At 38.7% G+C, this 24,126-nt stretch overlaps 1 protein-coding gene across 1 annotated transcript in view; it reads right to left on the bottom strand.

The window, feature by feature from the left end:
• DENND4C (DENN domain containing 4C) overlaps positions 1-20,174 on the bottom strand; it is a 474,079-nt gene extending 453,905 nt beyond the window's left edge. The window contains 2 exon segments of the mRNA XM_053702651.1: positions 11,518-11,759; positions 20,005-20,174. Of these exon segments, the coding sequence (XP_053558626.1) occupies positions 11,518-11,759; positions 20,005-20,097 (335 nt within the window). The 5' untranslated portion in view covers positions 20,098-20,174.
• Positions 20,175-24,126: the final 3,952 nt, after the last annotated feature.

Genomic DNA, 24,126 nt, shown 5'->3' with positions numbered 1-24,126 from the left:
CCATCAAGTATTTTCTTTCATCTAATACTAATGACAATGAAGACCACAATACATTTGTAATCCAACTACTGCAGTTTGTCTTGACACATAATTTTTTCACCTTCAACGATAGGTACTACCTACAGACGCAAGGTACCGCGATGGGTACAGCTTGTGCACCTACGTATGCCAACCTGTTCCTGGGGCATTGGGAACTATTTGATGTCTTTTCAACCGAATTACAACAGTACACTGATCACATCCCGCTATGGATAAGATATATAGATGATGTCTTATTCATATGGGAAGGGACATCACAGGAATTGGATCAATTCATGATGAAAGTAAACATGAATAATAAAAACATCAAATTAACATATTCAGCAGATCAGCACAAAATTTCCTTTTTGGACATAACCATATTCAAAAAGGAAGATGGTTTTGTAAACTCCACTATCTATCGTAAAGAAACAGCGACTAACACACTATTACATAGATCTAGTGCTCATCCACCATGCACCCTTAAGGCTATCCCCTTTGGGGAATTTCTGCGTCTAAGACGCAACTGTTCCAGTATCGACATATATCTCACAGAAAGCAAAGCCCTAATGGACAGACTAATAGCACGAGGCTATAGTAAGAAAGCAGTCAAACGAGCCAAATACAAGGCCCTAAACATTCACAGAGATAATTTACTCGTCCCAAAGATCAAAAATGCGAGTGAGTCCAATCCAAGACTAATCACCACATATAACCCACAAATGTCAGAAGTAACCAAAATAATCAATCAACACTGGAAAATATTACAAAATGACCCCTCTTTGAGAGAAACTATTGGTGACAGAATCTCTATTGGGTACAAAAGACCCACAAATTTAAGGGATAGACTCGTATCCAGCCACTATGTGAGATCTTTCAAGAAAAAGGATACTGACCCAGGGATGTATCCCTGTGGTACTTGCTCTGCTTGTCCATATGTAAGGAAGTCCAAAACCATCCAAGATAAAGATGGTCATTCATACAATCTAGCCTCCCATTTCTCATGTAGAAACTATTGCGGTTGTATATGCTCTCTTCTGCCAATGCAAAATGATCTATGTTGGCATGACAACCCGTGAGATCAGGGTGCGTATTCTTGAACATGCTAATAATATAAAAAATGCTAATAAGGATGAAGCACGTGGCAAGAAATTAACATCAGTCGCGAAACACTTCCAAATACATCATAAGTGTTCCACTGCCAACCTAAAATACATGGTAATTCAAAAAGCCTCACTAGGAATACGAGGAGGCAATCTGGAAAAAACATTACTTAAACTCGAATGTAAATGGATTTATCGTTTAAATTCTGTAAAACCAAATGGCATGAATGATTTCAATAATTATTTTGTATATCTGTAAGTAAGGCACTGCAGCACTTATACTTTAAATCTTTTCTTTTATCATTTGCCATAGATCTATGGCTCACTCTATGACCCTCGTATAATCACTTAGGGCTAATTTAATTCACAGATCCCACTCCAAGGTAAATACATCCCTCACTTCATTACTTAATTCACAATGTTGTATATATAAAAATTATTATATATTTGTAAACCTTTAAGGCTATTTTTTATAAACACTAAGATATGTTTGTTTCACATTTTTTGTTTCTCCTTCAATTCACTTTCCACAGTATTATTTTGATTCTTCATGAGTACACCATCTATTTATTTCACCACCTTTACCACGATACCACCAGATCATATAATTCAAACCAATACACATAATATACAAGTGATTACTCAACTAAGTTGCCACTCAAAGCACTCATAGTATCCAATGTTAGCACAATCCATCATATTGCCGGCAAAAAATACACGCAGAACATACCTGAAAACTAATACCCAATAGTAATAAAATATGGTCATTCTCTACACATATATTTTAATGAATATATATTACATCACACCAGTGTAGAATGTAATAACTTCAATATCATCTCTAATATCAATGCACTTCCTAACAAATAGTGGTAATATTATTGAAACTCCTACGGAGGTAATTCTGATCTTTGTATAATCGCTCATAGGACGGATTGATTTCATAAGCCGCCTATTTGGCAAAAATCTGGGGGTATAATATGCGTCCTCACTAACATGTATATAATAAAACATATGATAAGCAGTATTGCCCAATGATAGCGTTATACATCACGTTCTGGCACACCTCCCATAACTAATATAAACATATGGGAAGTCTATCATCCAATAGAGAAGATAAAAGGTCTAATACTCTGACACTCCCGTGTGACCTAACACTCTGACACTCCCCCTGTGACCGAATATAAACATATGGGAAGTTCAGCATTTAATCAAGTTGATCATTCTCGTTCCTTCATAACAATGATAGATAGCCAGCTGTTGATAAATCCTATAAGGGCTATCCTGTATTCTAGCATAGGTTGTTGTTCCGCCATATATTAATCTCTTAATTTTAGAATGTAATAGGGCTGACAATGAACCGGTATTCAGCAGATGCTTGGCGCAACTTCTTTGACATTATACAGTGGGGATGTATCGAATTTATCCGCCCATGAAATGCGGTCTTGCTCGGCAGTAACTGTTCTATGCAATCTATCAATATGTTTAGATACCCGGCTCAGTACAAATATGGAACATATGTTCAAGGCCATCATCCAATGAGGGCTGCAGCAGTGATGCATATGTAAACAAACACGCCCACTTCAGACATCACGCTGACGTCACGAACCACTACCTCCCCTTCTACCCTATCGCTAGTCATTTTTGTGATTGACATTCTCATAAGCCAATAATAAACTGACTATTGGCAATCAGGCATATCCACTCAATAATCGAGGAGGGTCTTAAAGACTCATAAATATGCCATTTTGCAGCGGCTCCACACCCCTCTGAGGAAGCGTTTTTTGTGAAACGTACGTCAGGGGTCCTCTGGGATAAGCTTTGTCTTTCCCTTTTTTAATTTGCTCACCTTTGTTGGTCTGGTTAATTGCAGCTTTATAAACTTGGTAAAACTTAAACTTAAACTAGCCCTCGGATTGTAAGGGCTTAGTCTATATTTATAATTTTGCTGCAGATACCTTTGATGCTGATTTCAGAATAATTTAATAATCCTAGCTCAACTTAGGTGCAGTGTTTTTAAATCGTAGCTCTTGCTAAATGTATGTGTGGTTAAATATATTTTCGTAATAAAGTTTAGTGTATGAATGGACAAGAAAAACATTTTTTCTAATTAAAAACAAATTTAGCTCTGACTTAGAAAGGGCTCAGTCGGTGGAATTTTTCCTCACAGATTTAAGTTACCTATTCCTATTTGTAAATCTATTTACAATTACTTGCTAGTTGTACTTTGCTTTTAACTATAAATCTGTGGCAGGAGTTATTAGCGGTTAGGAGATTACTTAAACTCAAATTGGGCTATTTGCCTTTAACCACTAACCTCTTGTATATAGTATACTTTGCCCTACCCCCACCTATTCTTACTTTAGACTTTTGTAAACAGTGCGACCACAAAATCGCGAGTATCAATTCCAGAGAAGAAAGTTCCCGAAGGAAACATCACCCACAACATGAGCTTTAGACCAAATAAAAATCATCCTCACCGGGTGAAAATAAAAGGAGGCAACCCGTAAGTTATCGCCCAGGAAAAAAGGACAGACCCGCAGGACCAGCCCAACAGGGGACCGAGACTTCCAAGCTCCGACCTGGAAAAGGATACACAAATAACAAAGACTATAAGAAGATTACTTCATCCCCTTATGTCTATGTATGCAAGCCAGTCGAAGAGTAAGACTGAGAATCCCTAGACTCATTAGGAGTGGGATCCTCCAGCAATGCCAAAAAAAGTGCCTTAGAAGAACACGAAGGCGCGCCAGTCTATAACGAAAGGCGCAACATAACTCCGCCAGGACAAAAGGAAACACTGGCCCCGAAGGTTGACCCCCTGAGGTCTCAGGGGCAGTCGCTCCCTCGGAAGGCTGAACTGGACCAGGCGATCCCATGCCGGACGAGCCCCGGGTTAACGAAACATGGACAATATCGAAAGCACACTCAGTGGACACCCGATTCCCCAATCCCGAGGAACAGAGCACTCAAAAACAGCATTCGGAACATAACTGATGGGCATGTATCACCCAGGCCAAGTCATATTCTTTGCAAGAAGTAGAGTCTGAATCAGAGACATCTGTCTCCAAGAATCCTCCATAACTGGGACACTGCAACCTCCAGAGAACTAGACACCAGCGGACCAGGATTTCTCCATCACCACGCGGTCAGGAAAGCGGAAATGGAGTCACAATGTAAACCGTGCAGTCCATGCAAAAACGCGCCCAACCGAAAAGGCCGCGTCACAAGACATAGGCCGTTATGTTCCAAAATAGCCATGAGCCGAAGCAACACTACACAGTAGCAGACAATATCACATTAACCCTTGATTCCTAGATACAAAAAGGAGCCTCACTGAGACCCTATGTTAAAGTTATCCGCGAAAGGATGTAACCCCTCTCGGATAAACAGTTGAAATTACAATACATCCATGATGAAATCTTACCGGAATCTACGCCGTGGAACAGGAACACGGCCCTTCAAGTGTAAGATAGTAGTGTCGCTTCTGACATGGACTTGAGAGAAAGAAGCAGGCAGCGAAACTTGTCAACGCTGATTGCTTGTGGAGCTGTTGTACAATAACTTAAATATAAAACAATTTGATAAACTATTTCATTTTACACTTTATATTTATAAATGTGATATTTAAATTCACTTTACTGTATTATTTAAAGTTGACATTTAGTATAATATTTAACATTACATGTTTTACTTTACTACTAATTTTGAAGTGATTTCACATGCCTTTAATGTTCATTTAACGCAACAGTAGGAAGCTGTTTGAAATTGTGCCATTTTAACATTTAAATAAGTGTATGTACTTCTAAAAATGCAAAATAAGATGGTACAAAGACAGCCTGTGTCTGTGAAAGTCAACCAGTGACATAACCATCTTTCATAAACCAGACATTCCTGGGAGTTTAGTTCACATTCCATAGAGAAAGTATGTACTTTAATTTCTCAATCTGTGCTGTCACAGTGACTCTAACTCTAGGTAATGGCTGGACCAATACTGGCTAATGCCCCTTCTGCCAGGTACAATAATGCATCTTCCAGAATCTATTGTAAACACATAAAAAATGGCAAACAATATTCTTCTAAAAATAAAATTAAAAAAAGAAAGGCTCTGTAATATGTCTGCTATATAAAGCACCAACTTTAAAAGGGTCATTAAACGCTTTGAGATTGTAATATAAGATGATAAATCGAATATATTAAAAAAAAGTCTGCAATAGACTATTTATTTTGTCCCCTTTTCCTGTAATTCCATTCTGATATTGTGAGCTTTTCTTTTCCCGTTAGAAATAGAAGTGCAGAACACACAGCCATTGGCTGCACATTCTAGTGACCTATTTATAACTGTCCCTAATTGGCCACAGCAGAGACGGTAACCTAAGTTACAACATGGCAGCTCCCATTGTTTTATAGACACTAAAACTTTACACATTTTATCAATATTTAAACAACTAATGAAACTTTAAAAAATACATTTAAATGTTGTTCTCAGACTAATCTTTTCTTTGACCGCATCATTCTACCTAGCGTTTATTTAGTGTTTAATGTCTATTTAAAGGTGGGGAACTACTGCAGTACTTACAAACTAATGTAACCATCAGAGCTCTGTGCTGTGTATACAGAGAATGATGAAGCAGAAGGTTATTGCTGACATAAGGGGTGAACATTGAGGACTGAAAACTGTAATTTTCTACAACTGGAAGTATTACTCACCAAAATGTACTTCATTTTCTGAGTCTCTTCTCTTTATTGTGAGATGTAATATATAGCTTTGTAATGCAAGTGTTCTCCACAAATCTAAATATAACCCGTATCAACTGCACACTATTACCGTAATTGTCTTCCACAGATACAGAACAGCAAAGTAAAAATGGTAAACTAAAACTATTTCTTTATCATAATGACCCTTTTCAAGTTCAGACATAATAAAATAAATAGGTGCACTAACACCCTGATTCCTATGTTATATATGTCTCGTACACTTAAAGGGATAGAAAGGTCAAAATTGAAATTTACATGGGTACATTCCAATGTTAAATATAAGCATTTTTGCAATATATTTTAATTAGCAAAAATGCTTTGAGTAAAAGTTATTACTGTTTATTTTAGTGGCATACACACATATGCTGTGTGGCCATGTGCACCAGTATTCTAACTCCTCAGTCAGCAGTCGATTGAATGAGACAAATTAGGTCTTTACAGACTCAATATACACCACTAGTTATAACTTTTAATGGAATTTTGAACCCTTTTTTACATTTCAATTTTGACCTTTCTATTCATTTAAGAAAACGTTTTTTTAAATTTTTGAATTATCTCAATACAAACATCTCTATTGTGTTTTATATGTTAAGAATCTTGGAGATGCAACTAAAACTCTAACTGAATGGCACATTTAAAAAAAAAAATCCTAATATAAAAAGAAATGTGTAATTTTGTTAGTAGCATTTATTTTCCCTTTAATTTACTATCGGCTAGCATACGAGTTTTGCGTTATGAGTGAAAAAGCAGCGTTATGGCTCTTTTTCACTACCACTGGTATTACGAGTCTTGCAGGTATATCTGTAACGCACACTTTTTTAGCCGTAACGCAACGTAACTACCGCAGCTTTCAAAAAGTCCATTTTCAATGTGACTTCCCCAGCGCCGGTATTACGAGTTTGCCTGTCCGGCCAAAAAGTGAGCGGTAAGCCTATACCGTCAAGATCCATACTGTAAACTGAAAGTGAGTAGTTATGGGTTTTATGCTACAAAGCTATAGCATAAAACTCATAACTAAAAGTGCTAAAAAGTACACTAAACACCCATAAACTACCTATTAAACCCTAAACCGAGGCCCTCCCGCATCGCAAACACTAAAATAAAATTATTATAAAATGCGAGCTTAATCAGCCAATAGAATGCAAGCTCAATCCTATTGGCTGATTGCATCAGCCAATAGGATTGAAGCTCAATCCTATTGACTGATTGCATCAGCCAATAGGATTTTTTCACCTTTAATTCCGATTGGCTGATGGGACGCCATCTTGGATGACGTCATTTAAAGGAGAATTCATTCTTGAAGAGCCGTAGAAAGAAGAGGATGATCCGCACCGGATGGCTTGAAGATGGAGCCAATCCACGTCGGAAGGATGAAGATAGAAGATGCTGTCTGGATGAAGACTTCTGCCCGTATGGAGGACCACTTCTTGCTGCTTGGATGAATACATCTCCCGGCTTCATTGAGGATGGATGTCCGGTCTTCAAAAACTGTAAGTGGATCTTCGGGGGTTAGTTAGTTTTTTTTTTTTTTTTTTTAAGGGTTTATTGGGTGGGTTTTATTTTTAGCTTAGGGTTTGGGCAGAAATAGAGCTAAATGCCCTTTTAAGGGCAATGCCCATACAAATGCCCTTTTCAGGGCAATGGGGAGCTTAGGTTTTTAGGTAGGTTTTTATTTGGGGGGGGTTGGTTGTGTGGGTGGTGGGTTTTACTGTTGGGGGGTTATTTGTATTAATTTTTTACAGGTAAAAGAGCTGATTCCTTTGGGGCAATGCTCCGCAAAAAGGCCCTTTTAAGGGTGATTGGTAGTTTACTGTAGGCAAGGGTTTTTATTTATTTGGGGGGGGCTTTTTTATTTTGATAGGGCTATTAGATTAGGTGTAATTAGTTTAAATATTTGATCATTTATTTTTTATTTTGTGTAATTTAGTGTTTTTTTTGTAATTTAGTTCATTGTATTTAATTAATGTAATTTATTTAATTGTAGTGTAAGGTTAGGTGTTAGTGTAACTCAGGTTAGGTTTTATTTTACAGGTAAATTTGTATTTATTTTAGCTAGATAGCTAGTAAAAAGTTAATAACTATTTACTAACTATTCTACCTAGTTAAAATAAATACAAACTTGCCTGTGAAATAAAAATAAACCTAAGCTAGCTACAATGTAACTTAGTTATATTGTAGCTAGCATAGGTTTTATTTTACAGGTAAGTAGTTTTAAATAGGAATTATTTAGTTAATGATAGTAATTTTTATTTAGATTTATTTTAATTATATTAAAGTTAGTGGGTGTTAGGTTTAGAATTAGGGGTTAATAACTTTAGTATAGTGGCGGCGACGTTGGGGGCGGCAGATTAGGGGTTAAGAAGTGTAATGTACGTGGCAGCGATGCTAGGGGCGGCAGATTAGGGGTTAATAAGTGTAGGTAGATGGCGGCGATGTCGGGGCAGTAGATTAGGGGTTAATAAGTGTAATGTAGGTGTCGGCGATGTTGGGGGCGGCAGATTAGGGGTGTTTAGACTCGGGGTTTATGTTAGGGTGTTAGGTGTAAACATACATATTCTTTCCCCATAAAAATCAATGGGGCAGCGTTACGGAGCTTTACGCTCCTTTATTGCAGGTGTTAGGCTTTTATTTAGCTGGCTATCCCCATTGATGTCTATGGGGAAATCGTGAATGAGCACGTAAAACCAGCTCAAAGCAGCACTGGTATTTGAGTGCGGTATGGAGCTCAATTTTGCTCAACGCTGCTATATTGCCTGCTAACGCCGGGTTTTTGCAAACCTGTAATAGCAGCGCTATAGGGAGGTAAGCAGTGGAAATAACTTGCAAGTTAGCACCGAGCCGCTCATAACGCAAAACTCGTAATCTAGCCGTAAGTGTTTAAAACCTATATAATGGGGTTAAATACATAGGTAAGCAGTGCTCATGAATAAAGCAATTGAACAAATGAGAATCAGGCATACATGCATATGTTCATGTCACTAGCTATATTCTCATCTGGAGCAAAATGAGGGGAGTTCCAAGAGTTCAAGGAGTCAAATACGAGGTTAAAAAAACAAGCAAAAAACAAAACAAAGGAAACTTGCTTAAAAATAAAATGGTCTAACAAAATAGTGCCTTTTATTTTTACACTAGTGTCCATTGAAATTCCTGTGATACACAAAAATGTAATTCAAAACTTCAGTAATTCATAAAACACAACAATTTCATGAAAAGCATTTAAAAGAAAATGTTCTAAAGAATAGAACAGAATTTATTCTTACCCAATTAATTTATTTTTTGGTGGTGAGAGACCACTAAAAAGCCTTACTTGTGAGAATTCAGCTCCTGGCCATCAGGAGGAGGCAAAGTCACCCCACACCAAAGCTTTAAAAATCCCTCCTACTTCCCTTTCCCTCCCAGTAGTATTTATAGTCAAGGATAGGAGGAAGAAGTAAGAAAGATAGTCGGGTAAAGAGGCGCAAAACAGAACTGCTGACAACTAGGTAAAATAAGTGGGTTTGTGGACTCTCATCACCAAGAAAGAAAAAAATGTATTAAGTAAAAATAAATTATGGTTTTTTTTTTCTAAGGTGGTGAGAGTCCATGGAAATCCTTACTTGTGGGAACTAATACCCAAGCTGTGAATTCCACAAAGGAAAATGTGTAGGAAAAAAATGAGAAAAAGCAGGCCCCTATTTACCAGGAACTACTGCCTGAAGTACTGCCTGAGCTTCCTTTCAAAAACTGCATCTGTCAAGATAAACACAATAAAATAATATTGTGTAAAAGCTCCATTCTTAAAAGCCCACTATGTAAAAAAAAAAAAACAGGCTACATAATCTGAAATTCTTGGAGCCTGCGATTGTTCCACCTCCAAGGAAACCCTGAGAATCCAACTCTTCAAGCATGAAGCAAATGCTAAACTGAAGTGGTCCCTTTTTTTCTTCTTATGTTTTACCTGGAAACAGGACAGACAAGCTAGAGGACTGACTAAAATCCTTAGTAGCTTGCAAATAAGATATCAACATCCTAACCACATCCAGATTATGCAGTAATCTCTTTTTTGGATTGGGTCATAAGAAAGGCACCACAAGTTTTCTTGTCTAGTATTACCAAAAAATGTTTCACATGAGGTTATAGATTATGAAAATGTCCTTTATCAAGTTCCTTCAATATATCCCCCTTGCTCTAGCTGTAGAGTTTATCTTACCCCCTCCAATAACGAACGCACCGCAGACAAGAGTGACCGATGCAGTAAAGGACTGCCGCCATATTTAATGTGGAAATGTAGAAGAAGAGCACGCAAAACCGCATAAGGCGGGTAAAAGTTTAACCGCTACGGTTCTGGGCTACAAACTTTTCCCATGCTGTGCTCTCTCCTCTCCATACGTGGTGCTTGTGACCACCACAGCCAGTACTCTCCTATGTCTCTCTCTTCCAGGAACTATCCACTGAGGGAAAATGTTTGGGAGTAATATCCCTGTAATCCTTCAATAAATCCTGAACACCTCTATCCTTGCCTTCTCATTGACGAGACAAAGAACTACTGGGAAGGAAAGGAAAGTAGGAGTGATACTTAAAGCTTTGGTGTGGTGTGTAAAGCTTTGCCTCCTCCTGGTGGCCAGGAGGTGAATTCCCACAAGGATTTTCGTGGACTCGCGCCACCTTAACAAGAACTTTGCATGATAATAACCTTTTCTTTTAAAGCTACACTTAAGTCCAAATTAAATGTTTCTGCTTTAGGCAGAGCATTAGATTTTAATAAAACTTTCTAATTAACTTTGTTTATCAAATTTGCTTCATTCTCTTGGTATCCTTAATTGAAGGTGCATATTAGTGAAAAAATTAAATGCTCTAATTGGAATATCAAATTGGCAATACTGTGTGTTAAACCCACGCAAAGGGGTTAAATGTAACTAGCGCTGCTGATTGGATCAGCAACAGTTATCGCTCGGGACCTGCAATGCTCTGTGAGTCCCAAGTGGTGCTATTTCTGTGTGTTTAACCCCTTTGTTGCAGGATCAATAATCTTAATATGACAATAATTAAAGCATGTCATTTTCTATTACTATGGCTCTTTAAAAAAGGAGACTTCGTAGGCTCAAATGAGCTCAGGAGAGTTAATGTGTTTTTAGCACTGTATGGCAGCAGTGTTTGTAGTAATATTACATTGCATCAAACGTGTGCACACTCCTGAGTCTACCAAGCTTACCCTTCAAAATTTGATAATACAATTGAAAATAGTTCTTTTTTTTTATGGCGTGCTCTATCAAAGTAATTAAAGTTTAATTTTGAATTTAGTGTTTAGTTTAATTGTGTGTAGGAAAATAATCCACTACCAAAATAGTTAAATTTCAAAATTTCATCAAATTAACCCAAGCACAAATTTATTTTCCATTTCTAGAAAACTTTCTCTCAGCAATAATAAATTAACCAAATTACTTTGGTGTTAAAAAAGTCAATTATTCTGTCCAATTAAAAAGTACATTTAAATAAATAAAAAAGGGTGAGACAGTAAGAGGCTACAGAACAGCACATTAGAAAAATGCTTTAATATAATAGAAATGCTGGGAGATTTAAACCTTATTAATCTAAAAATCATATCCATAGCATTGCTTGTTGTTTTAATGGCTTGGTATGCATATAATGTGAAACATACTTCTCAATAGGTAGAGTGTGCGGTCCAGACACAGACAGTTTATAGATGAACATAAGAAATTTGCGGAACGTTTCAAAAAAAGGCCATCTTGAGAGCAGACAGATACACTTGTTACAATTGATGGTTTTGGAAGTAAGGACTTTCTTTTCCACAGCAGTAATTAAGCCAAGCTGAATCATCTGTTTCTCAGACAACATCTCACGTGGGTATGGCTCATAGAATTGAATAGCAGCACCATAAACCTATAAAAAAAAAATAGAATATAGTGGGAAACTAAAATGCTTAGTCCTTAAAGGGACAGTAAACCTCAAAAATAATGTTATATAATTCTGCACATAGTGCAGAATTATACAACATTATATTAGCCTTATCTGTATTAAACGTAATATTCCCTTTTAATTTTAAAAAAAACCCGGCTGTTTTACAGACCCGCTCTCTGCTGAGCGGGTCTGTTTTATTCACACAGCACATCGGGCCAGCTGTATAGTCACAGCCCAGCCCGACCGCGCCATAACACAAAGTGCAGCTCGCTCCTGCTCTGTCTGACAGCAGGAGCGAGCTGCACTTTGTGTTATGGCGCTGTCGGGCCGGGCTGTGACTATACAGCTGGCCCAATGCGCTGTGTGAATATAACAGACCCGCTCAGCAGAGAGCGGGTCTGTAAAACAGCCGGGTTTTTTTAAAATTAAAAGGGAATATTACATCTAATACAGATAAGGCTAATATAATGTTATATAATTCTGCACTATGTGCAGAATTATATAACATTATTTTTAAGGTTTACTGACACTTTAAGCTTAAAGAACCATTAAAGGGACACTAAACCCATTTTTTTCTTTTGTGATTCAGATAGAGCATGACATTTTAAGCAACTTTCTAATTTACTCCTATAATCAAATTTTTGTTCATTCTCTTGGTATCTTATTTGAAATGCAAGAATGTATGTTTAGATGTCGGCCCATTTTTGGTGAACAACCTGGGTTGTTCTTGCTGATTGGTGGATAAATTCATACATCAATAAGTGCTGTCCAGAGTTAAAAAAGCTTAGATATCTTCTTTTTCAAATAAAGATATCAAGAGAACGAAGAAAAAACAGAATTTATGCTTACCTGATAAATTACTTTCTCCAACGTTGTGTGTCCGGTCCACGGCGTCATCCATTACTTGTGGGAATATTCTCTTCCCCAACAGGAAATGGCAAAGAGCACAGCAAAAGCTGTCCATATAGTCCCTCCCAGGCTCCGCCCCCCCAGTCATTCGACCGACGGATAGGAGAAAAAAAAGGAGAAACTATAGGGTGCCGTGGTGAATGTAGTGTATAAAGAAAGAAATTTTTCAAACCTGATTAAAAAAACCAGGGCGGGCCGTGGACCGGACACACCGTTGGAGAAAGTAATTTATCAGGTAAGCATAAATTCTGTTTTCTCCAACATTGGTGTGTCCGGTCCACGGCGTCATCCATAACTTGTGGGAACCAATACCAAAGCTTTAGGACACGGATGAAGGGAGGGAGCAAACCAGGTTACCTAAACAGAAGGCACCACGGCTTGCAAAACCTTTCTCCCAAAAATAGCCTCAGAGGAAGCAAAAGTATCAAATTTGTAGAATTTGGCAAAAGTGTGCAGAGAAGACCAAGTCGCTGCCTTACATATCTGATCAACAGAAGCCTCGTTCTTGAAGGCCCATGTGGAAGCCACAGCCCTAGTAGAGTGAGCTGTGATTCGTTCAGGAGGCTGCCGTCCAGCAGTCTCGTAAGCCAATCGGATGATGCTTTTCAGCCAGAAGGAAAGAGAGGTAGCAGTAGCTTTTTGACCTCTCCTCTTACCAGAATAAACGACAAACAGAGAAGAAGTTTGTCTGAAATCCTTTGTTGCTTCTAAATAGAACTTTAAAGCACGGACTACATCTAAATTGTGTAACAAACGTTCCTTCTTTGAAACTGGATTCGGACACAAAGAAGGAACAACTATTTCCTGGTTAATATTCTTGTTGGAAACAACTTTTGGAAGAAAACCAGGCTTGGTACGCAAAACAACCTTATCTGAATGGAACACCAGATAGGGTGGGTCACACTGCAAAGCAGATAATTCAGAAACTCTTCTAGCAGAAGAAATAGCAACCAAAAACAGAACTTTCCAAGATAATAACTTGATATCTATGGAATGTAAGGGTTCAAACGGAACCCCTTGAAGAACTGAAAGAACTAAATTTAGACTCCAGGGAGGAGTCAAAGGTCTGTAAACAGGCTTGATCCTGACCAAAGCCTGTACAAAAGCTTGAACATCTGGCACAGCTGCCAGTTGTTTGTGTAACAAGACAGATAGAGCAGAAATCTGTCCTTTTAGAGAACTCGCTGACAATCCCTTATCCAAACCTTCTTGGAGAAAGGAGAGGATCCTGGGAATTTTAATCTTACTCCATGAGAATCCATTGGATTCACACCAACAGATATATCTTTTCCATATATTATGGTAAATTTTTCTCGTCACGGGTTTTCTGGCTTGGACCAAAGTATCTATCAATGAATCCGAAAACCCGCGCTTGGATAAAATCAAGCGTTCAATTTCCAAGCAGTCAGCTGGAGAGAAACTAGATTTGGATGTTCGAATGGACCTTGCACTAGAAGATCCTGTATCAAATTTAGCTTCCATGGTGGAGCCGATGACATATTCACCAGGTCTGCATACCAAGTCCTGCGTGGCCACGCAGGAGCTATCAGAATCACAGAGGCCTTCTCCTGTTTGATCCTGGCTACCAGCCTGGGAAGGAGAGGGAATGGCGGAAACGCATAAGCTAGGTTGAAGGACCAAGGCGCCACTAATGCATCCACTAGAGTCGCCTTGGGATCCCTGGATCTGGACCCGTAGCAAGGAACCTTGAAGCTCTGACGAGACGCCATCAGATCCATGTCTGGAATGCCCCATAATTGAGTCAACTGGGCAAACACCTCCGGGTGAAGTTCCCACTCCCCCGGATGGAAAGTCTGACGACTCAGATAATCCGCCTCCCAGTTGTCTACTCCTGGGATGTGGATTGCAGATAGGTGGCAGGAGTGATCCTCCGCCCATTTGATGATTTTGGACACCTCTCTCATCGCCAAGGAACTCCTTGTTCCCCCCTGATGGTTGATGTAAGCAACAGTCGTCATGTTGTCTGACTGGAATCTTATGAATCTGGCCTTCGCTAGTTGAGGCCAAGCCCGGAGAGCACTGAATATCGCTCTCAGTTCCAGAATGTTTATCGGGAGAAGAGACTCTTCCCGAGACCCGAGACCATAGACCCTGAGCTTTCAGGGAATCCCAGACCGCGCCCCAGCCTAATAGACTGGCGTCGGTCGTGACAATGACCCACTCTGGTCTGCGAAGCTCATTCCCTGGGACAGGTTATCCTGGGTCAGCCACCAACGGAGTGAGTCTCTGGTCATCTGGTCTACTTGAATCATTGGAGACAAGTCTGTATAGTCCCCATTCCACTGCTTGAGCATGCACAGTTGAATTGGTCTTAGATGAATTCGAGCAAAAGGAACTATGTCCATTGCTGCAACCATCAACCCCTACTACTTCCATGCACTGAGCTATGGAAGGCTGCAGAATAGAGTGAAGAACTTGACAAGCGTTTAGAAGCTTTGACTTTCTGACATCTGTCAGGAAAATCTTCATTTCTAAAGAATCTATTATTGTTCCCAAGAAGGGAACTCTTGTCGACGGAGACAGGGAACTCTTTTCTACGTTCACCTTCCACCCGTGAGATCTGAGAAAGGCTAGAACAATGTCTTTATGAGCCTTTGCTTTGGAAAGAGACGACGCTTGGATTAGGATGTCGTCCAGGTAAGGTGCCACTGCAATACCCCTTGGTCTTAGAACCGCTAGAAGGGACCCGAGCACCTTTGTGAAAATCCTTGAAGCAGTGGCTAGCCCGAATGGGAAAGCCACGAACTGGTAATGCTTGTCCAGAAAGGCGAACCTTAGGAACTGATAATGATCTTTGTGGATAGGAATATGTAGATACGCATCCTTTAAATCCACGGTAGTCATAAATTGACCCTCCTGGATTGTAGGTAAAATCGTTCGAATGGTTTCCATTTTGAACGATGGAACTCTGAGAAATTTGTTTAGAATTTTTAAATCCAGAATTGGTCTGAAAGTTCCCTCTTTTTTGGGAACTACAAACAGATTTGAGTAAAACCCCTGACCTTGTTCCACAGTTGGAACTGGGTGTATCACTCCCATCTTTAACAGGTCTTCTACACAATGTAAGAATGCCTGTCTCTTTATTTGGTTAGAAGATAAGCGAGACATGTGGAACCTTCCCCTTGGGGGTAGTTCCTTGAATTCTAGAAGATAACCCTGAGAGACTATATCTAGTGCCCAGGGATCCTGAACATCTCTTGCCCAAGCCTGAGCAAAGAGAGAGAGTCTGCCCCCTACTAGATCCGGTCCCGGATCGGGAGCTACCCCTTCATGCTGTCTTGGTAGCAGCAGCAGGCTTCTTGGCCTGTTTACCCTTGTTCCAGCCTTGCATCTGTTTCCAAGCTGGTTTAGTCTGGGAAGCGTTACCCTCTTGTCTAGAGGCTGCAGAGTTGGAGGCCGGTCCGTTCCTGAAATTGTGAAAGGAACGAAAATTAGACTTATTCTTAGCCTTGAAAGGCCTATCTTGTGGGAGGGCATGGCCCTTACCCCCAGTGATGTCTGAAATAATTTCTTTCAATTCTGGCCCAAAAAGGGTCTTACCTTTGAAAGGGATATTAAGCAATTTTGTCTTGGAAGATACATCCGCCGACCAAGACTTTAGTCAGAGCGCTCTGCGCGCCACAATTGCAAACCCTGAATTTTTCGCTGCTAATCTCGCTAACTGCAAAGCGGCATCTAAAATAAAGGAATTAGCTAACTTAAGTGCGTGAATTCTGTCCATAACTTCCTCATACGGAGTCTCCCTACTGAGCGATTTTTCTAGTTCTTCGAACCAGAACCACGCTGCTGTAGTGACAGGAATAATACACAAAATAGGTTAAAGGAGGTAACCTTGCTGTACAAAAATCTTTTTAAGCAAACCCTCCAATTTTTTATCCATAGGATCTTTGAAAGCACAATTGTCCTCAATAGGAATGGTCGTGCGTTTGGCTAGTGTAGAAACCGCCCCCTCGACCTTAGGGACTGTTTGCCATAAGTCCTTTCTGGGGTCGACCATAGGGAATAATTTCTTAAATATAGGAAGAGGGACACAAGGTATGCCTGGCTTCTCCCACTTCTTATTCACTATGTCCGCCACCCGTTTGGGTATTGGAAAAGCATCAGGGTGCACCGGGACCTCAAGGAACTTGTCCATCTTGCACAATTTTTCTGGGATGACCAGATTGTCACAATCATCCAGAGTAGATAGCACCTCTTTAAGCAATGCGCGGATATGCTCTAATTTAAATTTAAATGTCACAACATCAGGTTCTGCCTGCTGAGAAATTCTTCCTGTATCAGAAATTTCCCCATCTGACAAAACCTCCCTCATTGCCACTTCAGATTGGTGTGAGGGTATGACAGAAAAATTATCATCAGCGCCCTCCTGCTCTACAGTGTTTAAAACAGAGCAATCGCGCTTTCTCTGAAATGCTAGCATTTTAGATAAAATATTTGCTATGGAGTTATCCATTAGTGCCGTCAATTGCTGCATAGTAACAAGCATTGGCGCGCTAGAAGTACTAGGGGTCTCCTGCGTGGGCAAAACTGGTGTAGACACAGAAGGAGATGATGTAGAACTATGTCTACTTCCTTCATCTGAGGAATCATCTTGGGCAACTTTACTATTTGTGACAGTACTGTCCTTACTTTGTTTGGACGCTATGGCACAATTATCACACATATTAGAAGGGGGAGTCACATTGGCTTCCATACATACAGAACATGATCTATCTGAAGGCACAGACATGTTAAACAGGCTTAAACTGGTTAATAAAGCACAAAAACCGTTTTAAAACAAAACCGTTACTGTCTCTTTAAATGTTAAACAGGGCACATTTTATTACTGAATATGTGAAAAACTATGAAGTAATTAACCAAATTTTCACCACAGTGTCTTAAAGCATTCAAAGTATTGCACCCCAAATTTCAGGCTGTTAACCCTTAAAATGTGGAAACCGGAGCCGTTTACAATTTTAACCCCCTTACAGTCCCAGCCCCAGCCTTTGCTGCGACTTCACCAATCCCAGGGGGGTATACGATACCAAATGAAGCCTTCTAGGAACCTTTTCAGTGAATTCCAGACCCACACACATGCAGCTGCATGTACTGTTCTCAAAAGTAACTGCGCAGTAATGGCGCGAAAATGAGGCTCTGCCTACTACAGAGAAAGGCCCTTCCTGACTGGGAAGGTGTCTAAACAAGTGCCTGGCGTAAAAAACGTTCCCCAAAGTTATAAAAGTGTGAAATTCAACTTCAAACTGCATATAATACCTAAATAAAGCATTCGATTTAGCCCATAAAAGTGTCTACCAGTTTATAGCCCATAATAAGCCCTTTATTCTGTTTGAGACTAAGAAAATGGCTTACCGATCCCCATGAGGGAAAAATGACAGCCTTCCAGCATTACACAGTCTTGTCAGAAAAATGGCTAGTCATACCTTAAGCAGAAAAGTCTGCAAACTGTTCCCCCCAACTGAAGTTCTCTCAGCTCAACAGTCCTGTGTGGGAACAGCAATCGATTTTAGTTACTGCTGCTAAAATCATACTCCTCTTATAAACAGAACTCTTCATCTCTTTCTGTTTCAGAGTAAATAGTACATACCAGCACTATTTTAAAATAACAAACTCTTGATAGAAGAATAAAAAACTACAACTAAACACCACATACTCTTCACCATCTCCGTGAAGATGCTACTTGTTCAGAGCGGCAAAGAGAATGACTGGGGGGGCGGAGCCTGGGAGGGACTATATGGACAGCTTTTGCTGTGCTCTTTGCCATTTCCTGTTGGGGAAGAGAATATTCCCACAAGTTATGGATGACGTGGACCGGACACACCAATGTTGGAGAAATTGATAATAGGAGTAAATTAGAAAGTTGCTTAAAATTGCATGCTCTGTCTGAATCACGAAAGAAAAAATTTGGGTTCAGTTGTCCTTTAAATAGAGTAGAATTGCATAATCAACAAATTCATAATAAAAAGATAATGCACATTTCAAATGTATAGTAGATTTGTTACGACAAATTTCAAAGTTGGTTACATTTTTGTACCCCCTACATCAGTCAATCATGTGATAGTCATCAACCAATCACACAATGCATAGACATGTATATACTGTCAATGCATGCACATGTTTAGCAGGAGCTGGTGTCTCAGAAAATGTGCATAAAAAAGATTATGCACCTCTTTGATAATGGTAGGTTGTTAAAATTGCATGCTCTATCTATATCATGACAGTTTAATTTAAATTTCCTTTAATTAAATGGAAGCGGAACAATTCTTATTTTAATCATTCTGAATTTACAATAAATTATGACTGAAACACGATATGTGACTTGGGAAGAAACAAAATGTCACCCAGAACTGAAGCTCATTTAAAAAGATTAATACTTAAAATATCCCAGTGTTTTTGCTTGAATGGCTGGAATTGCTCAGGTAGAAGTTATGAGTAAAGTAAACCTCACTATAGAAATGGAGGTGGAGGACAGGAGATGAAGCATCAAGAAAGGCTAAAGTACAAAATGTACCCAGGTACGTTTGAAGTGTCTGGGTCTATTTAAAAATGAAATAACAGTATGAATTGCACACTGACACCATTCTATCATCACTAAGCTTCACATGCCACAGTTGGTTATGCTAATTTACCTTAGCATGGATCATAATGCATTATGCTTGCACTTGTGAGACTTAAATGGGCATAAAGGAGCAATAATAAAAATGTTCCAATGAGCTAGAACAGCACTGTGTGTTTAACCCTCATTAAAATCAGCTCCAGAAGGGCAATCAATTACTGAAGCTGAACATGGTTGGTGAGCCAATCAGAGGCATCATTTGTGTGTAGCCACCAACAACTGGCTGTGTTCAGCTCACGATCGGCAGGAAATTCCTGTTCTGGTGTTGACTTTGTGTGTTAAATACATGACCTTGCACAGGATGCTAAGAGCTGAAGAATAATGTAAGTGCTTCACATCTGTGAAACACAGCAAACAAACACTGCATGTGTGTTCTAATTAAAAGGAATGTACTTTTTTAAAGATATCTTTAAACAAAATCTTACTCACTTTAAGCACTACATCTCAATTCATATAGAACGTTTTATACATCCTGTATTTATTTACACCTGCCTTGTTCTCTCATTCTCAAAACATTTTTAATTTTTTTTGGAAGATTTTTGAGAGTACAGACAATAAACAGTTGTACCCTAAACGTCTGCATTTCTGATCAACCTGCAGTCAAATAGCAAAGACAGGATACACACGTACTGTTGCTATTAGACTGTACCTTGAGCCACAATCAGAATACATTCAGACCATTACCTTCTCAGCTGAGGAATCTGTAAGAACAAACGTTGAAAAAATTGGAAGCGGGTATCTGATCTGATGATCCCAGCATTCAATTGTGGCCCCCATAGGTAAGCAAAACAAAGGCACAGATGGAGGGAGTGGAAAGGACTCATAGTCTTCTTCTGGATACCGGAAAGCTAAACCTACAGAAGTCACAAGCAAAACAAACACATACATCTATTAATAAAACAGAATTATAAAAGCCATATTATCTTTTATCTCTTGAAGCATTACAACCTAGTCCGATCACTTATAAATTCCAATCACGACTTAATCCATTAAAGGGATATGAAACCCAACATTTTAAACAACTTTCTAATTAACTTCTATTATTCATTTTTCTTCGTTCTCTTGGTATGTTTTGTTAAAAAGCAGGGACATATGCTTAGGAGCCTGCCCATTTCTGGAGCACTATATGGCTGCAGTTTTGCAAGAATGTTATCCACTTCCAAGAACACTAGATGGTAGAACTTTCTTGCCATGTAATTCTCCAGATGCCTACCTAGGTATCTCTTGAACACAGAATATCATGGGAACAAAGAAAATTTGATTTGATAATAAAAGAAAAATTGAAAACCTCTTAAAATGGTAAGCTCTATCTAAATGACAAAATAAAATGTTTGGGTTTCATATCCTTTTAATATGAATGCTAGTGCCCTTTAAATAAAACAGGATGAAAACATTCTAATAAACCAATTGCTTTAGACTCATAAGATGTGATACTCCAGTACTAATGGCATACACAGCCTTGTGCATTCTTGGAGAAGGTAGAAATCTCACATAAGTATTTAGGGTGCCTCTATTCCAACATATAAATCTTCTCCTCCTCCTGGATTCAGTTTACAAAGTGTCAAACTACAGCTTATTTGGAGAATAAATAGGAAAAAGAAGGAAAGAAAATACTCACCTAGATAAACTCCTGGGAGGTCAAATGAGACCCAGAAGGCATAAAAAGGTAGTAGGTTAAACCATTTTTCAGTCATACTCTTATAGTGACACATTCGGGTACGTGAGGTCAGTGTCAAATATACTTTCAAAAGTAGCCAGTGAAAAGACAAATACAACGCACTTAAAGGGACATAAAACCCACATCTTCTGTCATGATTCAGATAGAGCAGGGGTTTTCAAACCTCTCCCCTCAGGCCTCCCTAACAGACCAGAACTATATATGTGTGTTCTCCGTAACTTGCTTTTATTATTTTCAAACACTTGCTGCATCTCCATTCAGACTTTAAAGTACACTTCTAAAATATAAAACTATATCTGTTTAAAAATGTTTCTGGTTGTTTGGCTCAAATCCTATTTGTTAAATTCTATGATAAGTGTAATTGCCTCTTACTGATTATAAATCAATAATATTTACATTCTGCACTTGGTAATTAGGGAACATTTATATTGGCAGGGCTGCCTGCCACAAAAAAAGGTTGAGAAAAATATAGAAATATAGGCAGACTTAATAGGGACAGTAAAACACCTTGACATTTTAATAAATAAAACAAAACTTTAGTTATGCATAGTAAAACAACTTTGCAACATACTTTTAGTATTTATTTTTTGTGTAATTTACTTCTTAAAAGGACCAGTAAATACAGTAGTTTTTTCATCATCAACAAATGCATGATAAAAAGACAATGAAATTGCACTTATAGGGGCCGATTTATTAAAGTGCGGACAGACAAGATACAATGTAGCGTATCATGTCCGCGCACATCGATAGATAAGCATATACTGTCGGCATTCATCATTGCACAAGCAGTTCTTGTGAACTGCTTGTGCAATGCTGCCCCCTGCAGATTCACGGCCAATCGGCCGCTAGCAGGGGGGTGTCAATCAGCCTGATCGTATAGGATCTGGCATATTTATGTCCGCAGCCTCAGAGCAGGCGGACAAGTTATGGAGCAGCGCCCTTTAGGCTGCATAACTTCTGTTTCCAGTTAGCCTGAAGTCTCGCGCGCAAACAGGGGCATCAAGTTCCATTCGGAACTTGATAATTCAGCCCCATAGTCTGAACATCAAATGATTAGAAGATTTTTTTTTCTAAAAAATTTCAAAGTTATGTCTAGTTCTGCTCCCCCGTATCATGTGACAGCCATCAGCCAATCACAAATGCATATACGTATATTCTCTGAATACTTGCACATGCTCAGTAGGAGCTGGGGCCTCAAAACGTGTAAATATAAAAAGACTGTGCACATTTTATTTATGGAAGTAAATTGGAAAGTTGCTTAAAATTGCTGCTCTATCTGAATCATGAAAGTTTACATTTTACTTGAGTGTCCCTTTTATTGTGAATTTTCTAATTCTCAAAGCTGGAAATTCATACTGCAGAATTCTCAATGTCAATCTTGGTACATATATTTCCCTAATTGGCTTTAGCAGATAAACTGCAAAACAGTGCTCGTAATGCTAACATTATGGGCATGTTTAGCCTTTTGTTTGCACACTAAGTCTCAGATTGGCTCCTACAGGCAAGTGTGGGTGGAGATTGGTTACTGAAAAACAACTGAAGCAAACAAGATGTTAATTTGTTTAAAACATTTTTTTAGACTTGGTTGTTATTTTATAGCGAGACAACAGAAATGTTTTGTAAGAACAATGTGTTTACTGTCACTTTAAAAGCCCTTAGGATCAGCCTCCAGCTCTTCCTGCAATAACCTTCATTCCTAGTTAGATCTGGAGTGGGTTAGTTCCGCTTATAAACTTGGAGCTTATTTGCCTAAATATAACAGTTCTCAGAATGTTATCTTGCTAAAACGCACTATTTTGAATTACTCTGCTTTCTAGATGAAGACTTAAATGTCTGAGAACAAAGACTGCAGACTGTTGCGGTTTTATATGGAGCTGGTTCTGTGGTTTACTTGTCTGTTATCAGTTCCCATGTTACTTATTTTGCTTCTTATGTTTGTTAAAAGTTAACTGTACCTCCTTATTACTTAGATTGATAACTCTAAAGCCATGGGTGTGTATTATGCACTGATACATTAGGGAACAGGATAGAGGAACTAAGTCTAACATCAGTGTGTATAAGTGCGTAGTGAAGCACTTCCTCCACTGTAAGGAGTTCTACAACATTAGTAACTATAGCAATATTTCCATAAAAACCTCATAGCTTAATTAGATTTGATAGCTTTCCTCCTTTCCCCATATTTATAGTAGTTATAACTTAATGTTTTGATTTTCTCAAAAGGAAAGAGAGGGTAAAATGATGATACCTAACATCACATACATCTAAGTATTGAGTACTGCTAAGATAGTTTAACACAGCTCCTCAGGATTTGGGCTCTAATGTATTTTGATACACCTAAGGTCTTCTCAACAAGTAGTGGTGAAAAACCACTTAAGGTCAGCTCCCCTTATATTATATTATGTATTCTTGGCAGACCATAGCTTTTTAGGACCAAATTACGCATTATCAAGTCTCACAAACCAACATAATGTTACAATAATACATGACCATAGAGATGTTATAACCAGAGGATATTATACAGTATAAGTTTATCCAGTTACATAACTTTACAAGAGTATTATTCAGATAGCCCATACAACTCCATAGGAACAGGACTCTAATCTCTATTTGAAAGATAAATGACTTGCCAACAGGCTGATCCTAAACCCTGTACAGAGTCCACTTACCCTCATATTGCTTATTATTAGCAGACCATATCTTTTTTTTAAGCCCGACTAACTCACACTATCAAGCTTCACATGCCCTGATAAAAGTGCAGTAATATTTGATTACAGAGGCTTTATGATCAGTTGATATTAGAAAATATATGTTTGTATCTCATTCTTACTTTGAATGTCTTTCGAGGTCTTCGAGCCTTTACAGATAATAATTTTCCTCACTTAGATATAACTTGCCACTAATAATTGTTGTGGAAGCTCTGCATTTCCTTACTTATATATATGTAGGACACAGTGGCTAGCCCCCACGTGTAATTCACTGTCATCAGGTCCCATTCATGTCCAAGATAGCTTTATAAGCTTATGTATTTATCCCATTAAAGTATTTTCTATAAATCATGTTAGAGTACTGTAGGTCATGTCCTCACGAGACTGCCTCACCCATCTACCAGGGGTTTTCCCCCTCAATAT

The sequence above is a fragment of the Bombina bombina genome, chromosome 2 (assembly GCF_027579735.1).
Source record: "Bombina bombina isolate aBomBom1 chromosome 2, aBomBom1.pri, whole genome shotgun sequence".
NCBI lineage: Eukaryota > Metazoa > Chordata > Amphibia > Anura > Bombinatoridae > Bombina > Bombina bombina.
The sequence above is the reverse complement of the archived record's forward strand: the minus strand, read 5'-3'. Positions and strand labels throughout refer to the sequence as shown.